This window comes from Acomys minous, assembly GCF_964271855.1.
Source record: "Acomys minous genome assembly, chromosome: 4".
In the NCBI taxonomy this organism is placed as follows: domain Eukaryota; kingdom Metazoa; phylum Chordata; class Mammalia; order Rodentia; family Muridae; genus Acomys; species Acomys minous.
Genome location: NC_140486.1, coordinates 24,789,761 through 24,804,273, shown reverse-complemented (window position 1 = coordinate 24,804,273; position 14,513 = coordinate 24,789,761). Strand labels below are relative to the sequence as shown.

General features: G+C 42.9%; 1 protein-coding gene across 7 annotated transcripts in view; it reads right to left on the bottom strand.

Moving 5' to 3' along the window:
* PIEZO2 (piezo type mechanosensitive ion channel component 2) overlaps nucleotides 1-14,513 on the bottom strand; it is a 365,197-nt gene that overhangs the window by 133,948 nt on the left and 216,736 nt on the right. For all 7 annotated transcript variants that reach the window (XM_084780682.1, XM_084780685.1, XM_084780683.1 and 4 more), the window contains exon 5: nucleotides 7,470-7,632. In XM_084780682.1, coding sequence (XP_084636808.1) covers nucleotides 7,470-7,632 — 163 coding nt within the window. The remainder of the gene's footprint in view (nucleotides 1-7,469; nucleotides 7,633-14,513) is intronic.

Below are 14,513 nucleotides of genomic sequence, written 5' to 3'. Positions count from 1 at the left end.
CATTCAGGTCACACTTATTAAACTGCTTCGCCCTGCCAGCTAAGCTTAGAACAACACTTCCCGCCTACCTGTATTTGCCCCCGAAAGTGAAATTCCTGGTAAGAGTCAGCCACACTCCATTCCACCTCTCCATATGGAGTTCCTCTTTAATCTGCTCTGACTGCGCTTTGCCCTCTCTCCAGTCTCTCTAACCAAGGAGCTCAACATAGTCTGTGTTAACAGGCTAATTCCGGTGGCTGCCTTGGAATAACCAGATGGAAGTGGGAGGGTGTATGGGAAAAAGTTGACTTTGAGATTCTCTCCTTGCATGTGCGTCTGCCCATGACTCAGGCTACAGAACTCACTGATAAATATGAGGTGTGAGCGGAGGGATAGAGAAGAGTAGGAGGCCATCCAGCACGTTTCATCTCTAATGAGGAGAAGGGACAGCTAGGAAGAAGCAAGTGTCCCTACCTCAGGACTCCCTACCTCATTCCAGGCTCATCTCCAAGGTGCTGAGCAGGCAGTTAGAACAAGTCCGAAGGGAAAGTGGGATTTGGGGAGGTCAGCCTGGGGTCATTAGCACCCAGCTGAAAAATTCAGACATGCCTCATCTTTCGTAGGCTGCCCGCCTATGCCTGCGTTTCCACACATGTCAGCATGGTTTGCCAAGGAGCATGCCACACAGGGACCATCTGGGGAACAAACTCTGCAGACTCTCTTTGTCTCTTTTTCTTGGGGCATATAATCTCCAGGCTATGGGACCTTTTCCCTGGCCCTGCAGGCCTGGCTCTCGTGCTAGCCCTTTACTCCATCACTCTACAAGCAGAATCCATGCGTGCAGCTAAAAAAAAAAAAGATGCCACACTAGTTGCTGATCAAGGAAAAGCAGCTTTGCTCCTGACACCAGGCCTCCAGACACCAGGTGAGCAGTTTCCTCACTACTCACCGGCCCCCCTACACACACACCCCTCACCCCCACTTCCCAATCACTGGGGGCCAAAAATCTTGTTACACTTAAAAAGGTGAAAACATGGCGGGGACCTCCTGAGTCACAGGAGGAAACACACTCATAACTCTCACAACAGATGACTCACTATTCTGTTTCAGAATGGCTACGATTGTTGATGAAACCACAGCTCGCTCTGTTCACAAGCCTTCATGGGGTTACACAAATGCCTTCTCTGGGTCTCTCTGAGACAGGAAGGAGTTATTGGAAGCTTAAAGGCATGTCATTGCACTTTATGGCCCTGGATATGCTAGATGTTTTTACATCAGCTTTTCCGAGGTCCTCAGCTGAAAATGTGTTTCAAACATACCGAGCTGATAGGGGATGGGTCTGCAACTATGAGTCGTGTTATCCTATTTAGTCAGGGCCAAACTGCCACTAGTCACCTTGGGTGGCATATTAACTGGCAGGCCTTCCCCCCCCCCCCATCAAGGATTGCTCTGACAACCTATAAACACTAGAGTTTGGCAGGAGCAGGTAATCATATTCACTAACAAGCAGCCATGCTTGCTGGAGAAATCTGGCACCTTGTAGGAACATGACTTGAATTGGTCTAGAAGCAAACAAGGACCAGTTGGAAACGAAGATTTAATGCCTGTGATTCATAAGCCACCCCCGAGTTCAAACACCAGGTGAAGCTTTAACAGTCTAAACTGTCCAGTAATATCTCTCATAGAATATTGTTGCCTTTATCAAAATACAAACTCACCTATGCTTTTAAGTCTTTTACTTTGTCTCTTTAAAGATTTTGATTTTGACAGGAATTTCTGTCCCCTGTGACGAGTGGGCTGGGCTTCCAGGACACTGTGACCAATCGAACATGTCATCTCAGAAAGACCAACCCTGTATGATATGACTTGTTTATGGATTCTAAAAGATGAATTTCAGGGTGGAAAGTAAGGATCGAGGTTGCCAGAGGTTGGGCAGATGGGCAGGTGTAGGGAAGTCCCTGGCCAGAGGCTGTGAGGTTTCACCCAGCAAAAAAAAAAATGTGCTATGGTGATCTATGGCACATCATAGTGTTTACAACATTAACTGGTGATTATTTAAAAATAGCTCACAGAGGACTTGAAGTACAAGTTGAAACAATAATAGATGTATCAATTGTATAATTTGATGATTATACAACTTATCCACATAATGAAATACCACACTGTACCCTATAAATAACTGCAAATATTCTATGTAAATTACAACCAAAATATGAAAGTACTACTGGAAAGAAAACATTCCTAATTTCAGATATAGATGCAATGTTTCAGGGTGGATGTTTCAGGGCTATAGTCACACTTTCCCTAAGAGGTCATTTCGTCTCTACACCTGCCTCCTGCAGGTAGCATGTCTCACAGGCTGTCCATCCCCACCCCCCATGGATTTTGATGAAGACGCAGAACTACTTTTGATAGGATCTGAGTATTCAAGTTCCTTATCCTCAAAATCACATACTTCCATCTAAGGGCATGAAACCCAAGACTATCTAGGGAAGATCAGGCCAAGAGCTTGCCAGGATGCACCTCAGACTCACTGAGTGAGAAGCTCTGGAAGTTCCTGGCAGAGATGATCAAAGGTGGCCCCACAACAATTCTAGACAGTCATCTTGGCTCCATATCCTGCCTGCTTAAAGGCCATTGGCAAGGGTGCAAAGCCCTTCTTAAAGATTCTGTTCTCTGCGAGACACATTGAGGAAATGTGTCTCTGGTGCCTCCCTCTGATTCTACTGAAGACCTGGACCCCCAAAACTGAGCTTCCGTTGCAGCTGAACCCCTTTCCTGTTCTCTGTGGTGAAAAGTCAGCTTTCAGAGGCATTTCTATGGACGTCCATCAAAGTCAAGTGGAATGAGCCAAGAGGTCTGTGAGGCAAAGGGAACATTTTCCAAAGTGTCACCCGTGTTTATGCATTGTTTACTTTTTAAAGTTAACAATTTATCCTAACAAAATGGGTTCATCTCACAGAAATAGTCCACAGATGGGAGGGGAAAGTGCTCATGACTCATAGCAGAGGACAAATGGTCTTCCTAGCTTTCCCCGTGATGGCCAGGGCAGAGTGCCATTCTGTGGTGTCCCATCACGTATGCTATGTCAGTCTAGCTTGACAGCACTTTACACGTAAACCATTTAATCCAGTTGCTGGCCTTGCTTTAGGAACATTCTCTCGCCATTTAATAAGATCAATGCCAGCCTCAGCCTATTTCACTTGGAGACTGAGTGCGAATGTTCTTGAGGCCTCTGAAGAGCTCTGGTGGTTTAGTAAAGGCAGGAGCACAACTGAGGTATGGGCAGGGGCCAGTCAGGCAGCAGCAAATCTGTGGGAGTCTACAGACTTTTCTGCTCCTGAGACTCAGTACCCATAGGAACATTTCTGACACTGTGAGAGAAAGGTTTCCAGGTTAAAGTACCAAGTTAGAGGGCAATGGCCTTCAGGAGTCACCTAGCATCATCTGAAACACTGGAGATGGAGCCAATCAGACTGGCCTCTTATTGATATCTTTTTAGGAAAGCACTTACCAGAGCACTAGGAAACCAAAGCAGTCTTTAGGTAAGCAGGCAGGTATCCACCCTGCACACCAGGAGAAGCCCTCAGCGTGTCTTTAGTTTTAGGCATTACTACCGACTGCTTCATGCATGCCTACATACATACATACATACATACATACATACATACATACACACACACACATACATACATACATACATACACATACATACATACACACACATACATACATACACACATACATACATACACACACACACATACATACATACATATATACACACACATGCATACATACATATACACATACATACATACACACATACATACATATACACACATACATACATACACATACATACACACATACATACATACATACATACATACATACATACATACACACATACACACATACATACATACACACACACATACATACATACATACTACTTATCTCTCCCTTTCTGTGCCTGGTCCATCCACCCATCTAGTCATTCCTTGTTCTACCAAGCACCTTGTCACCATGCCCAGTGCTATGTGAGGAATGGGATACAGAAGAGAAGCTTCTATGAGATTCTAAGTAGGGGTGTGTGTGGGGGTGTGTGTGGGTGTGAGAGAGAGAGAGAAAGAGAGAGAGAGAGAGAGAGACAGAGAGAGAGAGACAGAGAGAGAGAGACAGAGAGAAAGACAGAGAGAGACAGAGACAGAAAGAGACAGAGAGACAGAGAGACAGAGAGACAGAGAGAGACAGAGACAGAGAGACAGAGAGAGACAGAGAGTGTTAGTTGGGGGACACAGGTAGATTAGATGAGCAAAAGCCAATGGTTCTTAGATACGATCTATCTAGCAGGCTGGCACACAGCAGGAACCCAGTAAAGGATGTAACAGATGAAAATGACTTTGGGACAGGCTTCCTCACCTTCAGTCCCAGCAGAGAAATCATTCACGATAGACTGCTTACGTGTGCTCGATTGTGCATTGGGTCAGAGGCCTAAGTATGAGGAGACAAAAGAGTATGCAAGCAGTTCTGGCCCGTGGCTCGGCCTGGGTGCCTGGCTTCCATCGTATTATGCTCTGGACTTCTCTGTCCAAGCTTCCGTGACAGCATGCCACACTCTGCGGCTCAGAGGACTGGGAGTTTCCCAAACTTCTGAGTGTGACCTTTCGAAGCTGTGAAAAGAGTCTCTTGCTGTTACTACCAGGAGTGACAGCATTGCGTATCCGGGACAGCCGCAGACAGGACATTTCTCTCACAAGTCACCCAGTGTGAGGTTTGCAGGTGCCCGGGCAGCTGCCCAACTTTTTGCCACTCTGAACAGTTCCATGTGGCAAACGTCTGCTAGAAAACCTGGGGCCTGGGAAATTTAAAGCCAGTGACTTTGGATTAAATCTCGGGTTAGAAATGAGCAAGTGCCAAGTGTCTAATTAGAAGGTGCCAGGAGAATGACTGATTTCTCCCATTCTTTGTTTCTTGCTCTGAGGGGGGAAAAAAAAGCATGACCCAAACTTCACAGCCTTCTTGTGAAGGCAGAGATCAGGTGGGCATTCTATCTGCCAAACTCTAGTGTCCTGGGCGGCCGAGGAATGACAGGCACGAGAAAGCATGGTGCAAGTATTGAGCTTACGGGTGAACTTACAAAACACATTAGCATTCCTTCCTCACTGTTGATTTTCTTTTCTTTTCTTTTTTTGCGACAAGGTCTCATGACACTGAAGCTGGCCTTGGACCCTTCCTGATCTTCCTGTACCCACCTCCCAAGTGCTGGGGTTACAAGTGTGTACAGCCACACATGCCTGGCTGGAATATTCATTTCAAACAGGACAGAGTTGCCACAGGCCTAAGTATGAGAACAGGGTATAAGCAGGATAGAAGTGTGGTTTTAGAATTTATGCACATGTTTGTGTTAGTCTCTCATCTTCCTCAGAAGCACATTACCCTTAACTACAACCCCCTTCTGTATTGATTGCTGCCAAGTGTTCCTTGGTCAACAGAAACAGCATCTGTTCCTGGCGTTCAAACTCATCCATGTTGAGTTATTAGTGGTACAGAGGGATTTTTTTCCCACTGAGTTGGGTTGATTTAGGGCCTTGAATATTAAGTTTCTGTACTTCTCAAATCATAGAACAAAATAAAGGAAGCAGTAACATTTTACTCACCCCAAAATCAATATACACTGTACTATGAGCTATCTGTTTAACACTACAGTTTATGTTGCAACAAATACATAGTGCATTACTAATACTTTTGGTGGTGATTGAACTCAGGGCCTCAGACATGGTAAGCACATGTCATCTCCTGACTTATACCCCCAGCTTACAAACCTCATTTTATAGAATAAGAAAAACAATAATTGCCCTTAGCATCACACAGCCACTGTATGTAGGCCACCACATCTGCCCTCAAAGACCAGTCAGTTTCCAACAATTAAAAATTTCAGTTAATGTGATTACTGTCACAAACTAGGACACTTTTTACTAATAATTAGTTAATTAAACACTTCTAAAACTGTAAGCACTCTTATATAACAATGCAGTATAAAAACATACTCTATGAAGGGATGGGATAACAATTTAGATGTAATATGAATAAATTAATAAAATATTAAAAATATACTCTATTAAAATTTCCTATCTTAAAATTATACCATCAACAGAAAGAAAAATATTTCCAAGTTATATCTGATTTTATGATTGTAGACCTGAATGAAAGATTTGTTTAGCAGTCACTCTGCTGTAATTACTTTTACGCTTTGTATCTTTTTGCCCTAAAATATCAGAATATGGATACACAGCATGGTTACCTATCTTTAATTCATAAGAGTTTAGGCAGTAATATAAATTTAATTTTCATATTATAGAATTATATTTCCTCTGTATTGTTTGATTATAACCAAATACTTGGGGCAATTTTCTGCTTATTTGTGCTATACAGAAGCCTTTTACCATTACTGAGCATTCTCTTTTTTTGATGCGTGCATAGTTAATGTTCCTAATGAATGCAATTGCTGATGCATGCATGGTTAATGTTCCTAATGTATGCAATTCCTGATGCATGCGTGGTTAACATTCCTAATGTACAAAATTCCAGTTAAGTTACGTTTTCCAGATTTAGCTTCCTGCCAGTGCTTATGAGTAAATCATCTGGTAGATACCATGTGTTAAATGTCCAAACCAAGTGTTTCTGAGTAGCTTTTTTTCTTCGAAGTTTTATCTTTCTACCTAAAAATGTCAATTACTTTTTAAACCAGTGCCACTTCAACTCCCAGAACATTGTGCAGTCCTTGGAACATGGCCACGCTTTGGTGTATGTCAAGAGGGAATGTCACATGTCCCCACCCCTAGACACAACTACAAACATGCTCATCACTCAGGATGTGCTTCTGAAACTTCTTCATTCATTATATATTTTAAAACTCTAGCCTGTTTCCAAATGAAATCTTTCCCCTAGTGGAGCATCTTAAAATGGCCTGACTCAAATATTCTGAGCTAACACAAAAACTAAGAGGGTGAAGTGCACAGTCAGGATGAAATTGCACAGGCTGGAAAGTTGAGCAGTACTTAAGATCATTTTTCTTCAACAGTTACCATGCGCCACTTCTCAAAATATCCTGCAATAGCTCAGATCTGCAGAGCAAGTGGGTTGTAATGCTGTGGATGACTTGCCAGGCTTGGCCACCTGACATAACACTAGGGCACAGTGAGGCCAGGTGATCATCTGAGGTGAGGAAAGCCCAGACAGCCTGTTCCTCATCCCACTGTGAGACCCTCAGGAAAGACGGGCCTGCCAAGCCTGTCACTGTGTCCTCACCACCAAGGTGTGGACAGGAGTGTCTGCCCAGTAGCAGCACCCAGACTGCTCCGCATAGCAACAATGCTCCCTTGTGCCTCATGCACAGGGAGCCACACAGAGCTCTGCTTACTGACTCCATTCAGTCCCAGAGGCCTTGGGAACTGAAAAAGAAAGACGCAGGTGGTCACACTTACCAGTTCTTCATTTTCACAATCATAATTAAATTGAGTTACTTCTTCCATGTCTGGTTTCTTCACAATATTTCTGCAGATCAGCCAGATGGTCAGACTTGCAATGAACATCCCGATATCAGGCACAAACACCCTGATGCCGTTGCCAGCATCAGCTCCCTTCAAGCTGCGGAGGGAAGAAGATGGGAAGACATGATCTCACATCTGTATGGTCAAACATTCTATTGCACACTTCAGGCTTCTTAGTGACTTAAAACCAAAGATGTTCCTTTCTGCCTCGTGGTGAAAGCTCTGCACTGACTTTAGTGTAGACCCAAGTCTACTGAGATGTAGGCAGATTCTGATGCTTCCCACGGGTTTTAGAGCTACAGAGAATGGTGGAGCATTGGTGGTACAATCTGGGTACTTAGACAAAAAAAAAAAATCAGAACCCAAATGGACCACTCCAAGCCACTAATAAATCACACTGATGTTACACATGCCTTTGTTCATCATCTGGATAAAGACAACTAAAACCAACATGGAGTAACAGTTAGAAGACAGTGTAACATAAATATATGTCAAAGCCAGAGGGAAAACAGAAAAAAAAATCACTCCAAGAATCTTCCAATCCCAAATCGTGTGATCATTTTTGTGCTTACCAAGTTTTTGCCTTCCACGTTGCTCCGAGAAAAGTCAACCTAGTATGTTTATTTATTTAATTTTAATCTTAGAGAAGTGATGTTCAACTGAGAAGGGGAAGATCCGGGTTCATGCCCAAGCCTGACAACATGCAGCTGCTTTGCACATTCCCACAATCCCCGACTCTTGCTCTTTGCAAAGACATTGCACTACTTGCCATCCTTACAGCATCTCAGTGAAATGAGATATGAGGTCATAATGAGAAAAATAAAGATGGGCACATGTGTATTAAATAATGTGGGGGGTTATTTTAGAAAATATACAACTAAAAGTATTTTCACTGAAGCTTTGTATTTTGAGACAGCAACATTAACTGGTATTTAATAATCTTTATGCCTTTATGACGTGTGTGGCTATAGCTGAGAAGCTGAGACAAATAGGGTGTAGGTATGAGGAAAAGAGGCTTCAGCTGGATGAGGAGAAAGAATCTGTCTGGGATGGCATATGCAAGGGCAGTGAACACAGACAGGACTAGAAGGTGACATAGTCAGTTGCTATCTTAGCTGGCCAGCACACACCTGAGCTAAAATGTGTCTGGCAACCTCTACACTGTTGGGTAAAACAACTAAGGTTAACAGCCCCTGGCAGACTGGCCACACTATCTGACACATGCCACAGGCCAGGCCAGCCCCTCCAGTGTAACGAGTGATAAGCGCAACATATTTTCATCAGTGTTCAGACATGTTACTAGGAGCACATCCTATGGTGCTCTGCTCTTTAAAATATCAAGGAAGAGTCCGTTGGGAGAACTAACGAAAGCACTGTGGATCTGAGGGGAGAGTCAGTGGGTTGGAGGCGGAGAAGCCAAGACACTGTGTCAATGGAGCAACTGTGATGCTCAGCGGATTCATTAAAAGCGGAATTTTAAAGGCAGGTTAGGTCTTTGAAGACATGTTTGCCAGAGACAAAAACTTGGTCAGAAGCATGAGGCAAAAGGTGGGCTGATGGACCACACGTTGCATAGGGGGATGTGTAACTCAGACAGACGGTCATCCCTTGACAAACACGGGTGACTGCTTCATGTTCCATGGATGTCTGTGGATACTCAAATCCTTGGGTGTTCAGGCCCATGTGTAAAATTGTGTGGTATTTGCATATAATCCACACACACAATCTTTCTTAGAGTTTATCATCTCCAGGTAACTTACATCACCCCAGGGCAATGCTAATGATATAGAAACAGTTGCACTGTTTTATTTAGGAAATAACAACTAGACAAAAAGGTTGGTAAATCCAAGATTATTAATAATAATCTACCACTTACTGAGTACTTCCTTCATGCTAAGAACTTTGCACATTTTACTCATTATAATCAACAGCACAGAGAGTTTTTCCTCCTGCCTTTTACATATGAAAAATGAAGGCTCAAGAGGACTCTCAAAAGTCACCCAGATGTAGAGTGCGGTTGTACTTCATTCCCTTTAAGTTCCCATATGTGACCTCAAAGACTGCCCTTTCTTCTGTGGGTCCCAGGCCTTTTCTCCTGACCTTTATGCTGTGTGTATGTTCGTTCTTATCACTCAGGGGGAAGCCAGAACTGGCTGTCAGGCTCTGCCTCTATTGTACAGTTGACACAGTCTTGTAGCCTTCCACTGTTAGGCTTCAGAAATCTTCAGGATGAGGGAGTAGGGCGGCCCATTTTTCGCTCCCTTCCAGTTCCATCATTTCTAAGACTGGCTCTTTTGAGTTATCTTCTGAGCACCACCCACACACCCTACATGATGTCTTCACTTGACCTACCTTCTAATGAGGGCAGCAGGCTTTCTTTTCCATCAGAACTGTCTACAGCCAAATGACCCATTAGCAACCTGGACAGATCCCGGGGCCATTTGTCTGTCTTTAAAAGACCAGTGGGAACTCTGCTTAAGATGTTTCTGTGGCCCACTCTCCTCTTTATCCCTACAGCCCAGCTCAGGTCTCTGGACCACAACAACAGCATCCTGATTAATATTTGTTCAGGTTGGCCCTCAGTCAGTCAGACCAGCTATCAGGGGTTTGCTTTGAGCAGTATAAGGCTCCTCATGCTGGCCATCCACCGCTTAGAAACATCTGTTTTCCTGGGTGTGGCAAAGGGCCTGCTTGCTTTCTCTCTTGATATAATTTCTTTCTACTCCACACAGAATACAGAAACCAGGAAAAAGGATGTGCTTCTCCTTTGACTTAGCATGCAGTCTTCTTCCTTTAAGTATCGAATGCATGTACCTAGTGAATATCCTATGGCTCAACTTAGTGGAACGTTTAAAGGTGACGGGCCTTTAGGCTCTCATCTCAAACCTGCTAACATGATCTCAACCCTTGGGAGATTGAGGCAGGAGAGATCACCCATTTGAGGCTACATAGTAAGATGTGTGTCAGTGTACAAACGAAGCAAAACCTCATCAACCGGTGACAGATGTCCCTTTGTGAAACTATATAACTCTAACTCACTCCATCTTCGTTCCTAGATAAATTGGCTACTTCTTCCTTTTGATGCCCACTGTGCCCAGATCACACTGGGTGACTAAGCCTCTCTCTCTTTCAGCATCTTTCTGACAGTGGCTGCCTGTCTGTTTCACCCTGAGCACTCTCGCTGTGTGTGGGTAGGATGGCTGGAGATGCATTAGCTTCAGAGGAGCTGCCGACCCTCCAAACAGTCACTCACTCTTCCCTGGACTGAGATCCGTGCAAAGTATCACTAAGGAGTTACTGTGTGTCAGTGCAAGGCACACACTTTTATCAGTGGTAAAAGAAAACACAAGCACTTATGGAGAGGAAAAATCTGGAAAAGGTGGAAAGACCGAGAAAGGCTCTTAATAAAATCTCCAGTTATTTTAACATGCAGATTTAATTGTCAAATTTTAAATTACCTTAAAATTAAATTTTATTTGTTAAAATATTTGCTTATTTTTATTTTACATGTCTGTGGGTGTGCACCTCGTGCATGTGGAAGCTCACAGAAGTCAGAAGAGCATGTTGTATTCCCTGGAACTGAAGTTATAGGTAGGTGTGAACTATCATGTGGATGCTGGGAACTGAACCTAGGTCCTCTCCAAGAGCAGCAGGTGCTTTTAACCTCTCATCCATTTTTCCAGCCCTTAAAATCAAATTTCGAATTATTAATATATTTCTGGTTTTATTAATTTAGAATATCCTATGGCCCAGCTTAGCATAACATTTTATTTATAGAACTGTTATGCATTTATCCTGGGCCTGGAATTTTGGCTGTGAAGAATGGATTACCAGAAGAGGTTGTAAAAAAATAATAAAGTCAGAAAGACTATATGTCCACTTGGATAGGGGAAATTTCACAGGGCCCCATCCTAGATAAAGAGCTACAGACAACCTTTGGCTGCTGCAAGAAGGAAAATCATTCTTTTTCATGGGCAAGCTCCCTCAAAGGTAATGAATGCAATCCAAACTGGTCAACCCTAAACACATGTATACACGAAATGTGCTCAGTAGGTTGTGTATGTATGTCTGTGCATCCATATGACAGTACTAATTTTACAAGAAGAGGTCATGAACTTGTGAGGGAGTAGATGGCAATGGGTAGAGTTGGAGGGGGAGAAATGAGAGTGGAAATGATGCATATGTAGTATTCAGGTATGAGCATCTTCATGCACACACACATGATATGTACATATATCATACAAGATAATACAGTATGCCCAGGCTACACTGGCCAAGGTCAGGTTTTTGTAGAGAATTCATAAAATCAGAACTCTGAAGCAGCTACCAAGAGACAGGATCATCAGGGCAGTGGGAGCACAGGTGAGACAGCAAAGCCTCCTGGAGTGACAGAGCTCGGCTTAGGACCCACAGAAGAGATCACAGTCTAAGCTGGAAGTCATATGGGACTCATGCCTGGAAGGGAACCCGCGGCTGAAAGGAGAGATTTGAGAATGATCTCTGCACATGTGTTGATTCAAATCAACAGAAAAAAATTAGATCAAACAGCACCAGAGAGTGACGCAGGCAAACCTATGTACAAGGGTCACCAAAGTAATTATAAACATATGTTACTGGGCATGCAACAACATATTGACTTTTATTTAGAGTAAATTGCCCATTTGGGAACAGGTTAACTATGTTCACAGAAACTTGTTTACATAAATCAGTATGTTTCTTCAGAAAATGTTGCCCTAAATCACACCTTCCCCCAGGCACATAACAATGACACATTTCACATATAAAAATGACTATTTAGTTCATCATTTTAAATGTCATCTTAAATGGCAAAGCATTTCCTTTCCAATCTTGTTAGGATCTTATTTTTCAAAGCGTGATTATACCTCTGAAAAAGAAATTTAAATAAGCTGCCAATTAAGACTTATCTTCATAGACAGCAGGGAAGATTAAATTATGGCATGTTCAGAAACTGCACCATAAGGCCATCAGTAAATGCAAATGTATGGTAGGCCAAGGACTACATCTATGAATCTTAATATGTCTCACAAGCGAAATGGTAGTTTAAAAAGAATAGCAAGGATACGAAATGCATAATGTTTAAAGATCCATGGCAGATGGGCTGGACTGAGTGACAGACACACATTTTAAGGTCTTAAGCCTGTAATAAACCGCAGTAGATGTAAAAAGCACATCTTTAGGTCATGTATGGTGGCAAACACTCTGGAGGCAGAGACAGAGGAATCTCTGTGAATCTGTGGCCAGCCTGGCCTACATACTGATACGCAACACTGTTGGGCTATATAGTGAGACCCCTGTCTATGTTTTTTTAAAGGCACATCTTTAACATACTATGCTACTTCTACTGCTGAGAACTGCTGGTATAGATCACATCTGGAAGACATTAAGTTGGTTCCTTTGACTTGACATAAGTGACCAACATATAGCCTAATGTCCATGATGGCGATTGGTCTGACTGACTCTCTAATTAGACTCCACCTTCTTGTATACACCCACAGAAAAGGTAGGGCAGGTAATACTCATAGGCTTTTTTTTTTTACCTTATAAAATAACTTCTTAAGGCATTTCTAACTCTAAAATGTCCTTTTGACTATGAAAAAAACAAAATGAAGGAAAAAGAAAATAGACAGATACAAGGAAACAGGACAGATACAAGAAAAATGGCACCTCACATGCTGAGGAGGAGTATCCAGGTAAGGGCACCCTACAGAGATGGTTTGGGGTGCCCATGGGGGGCCTGTGGCTCACTGTGGAGGACTTACTGAATACTGTGCCAGACCCTTGGTCCGTCCCCAACACAGAAAAAAAAAACCCACAAAGATCAATTCCATTTCATGTCACTGTTCTCGGGAGAGCAAAGCCTCTGGTACAGTTAGCAGAAAGGTCAACTACAAGTGAACTGTGGTAACACAATTAAAATACCACATGGCCATCCATTAAACAAATGAGAGCTATCAAAATGCTTTCACATAGTTTTCTTGTGGTTTCTGAAGCTCACACACTGTGAATTGTTAGTGCCCTGCTGTTTACCTTCAGTAGGACTTTATGATATGTGTCACTGAGTGGCCATCAATGACATTACAAACAGTGAAATGAATGCATATCTAATTACAAACCTGATTCCAGCTCTTACACACACACACACACACACACACACACACACACACACACACACGCATGCACACACCTATACATATTTTTTTAAAAATTAATATTAATCTTCCTACAGATAGCCAGCCATATGTAGCAGAAAAATGTATTTGATGTGAGTAGGACAAATCTTAAATTAGATTTACAATTTCTTTCAGTATTCAAGTCAAGGTCTTCTATAATGAATGATTCATTTTTAAAAATCAAGGACTGTTTTGTTTCTATGAACTTGAAACTAAGCCCTTTTCTCCTACTGAGATATCAGGTAAGCTCAGGGCCCTCATTATTACAGGGTATAGTTTGTGCCCCATATTAGTTTTGGGCTCTGTATACTATAAAGCTATAGTCATACTTAAACACTCTGACTCTCTTAGCTCACTGTCGCAATTTCACTGTGAACACACTTTATTCTCATGCCAGTGTGCTGCTGGATTGTCATTTCTGCCATTTAGGTTTGTTCAAAGGAGCTGGTGCCTTTGCTTGGATAAAGAGTCACAGCAGTAGAGGGGTAGATGCAGGGCTCAGGGCATTGCCCCCTGTTTGTCTTTGTGACTGATGTTCTTTAAGAGTGTCCTGGAGCTCTCTGGACCCCACACTTGCCCACTCTATGGCCCCTGAGACCATTGTCCCCAACCATGACAGCTTCACATGAACCCTGTGAGGGCAGCACATCATGGGAACTGGCAAATGCTGCAAAGCAGTATGTATCCATGTGTGACCAGTGGTGCATTACCAGCACACACTACTGTGGCTGACAAACTCAGAGGAAAGAAAGAAAACAGATTCCAGAAGCAGGAACGGTCGGTATCA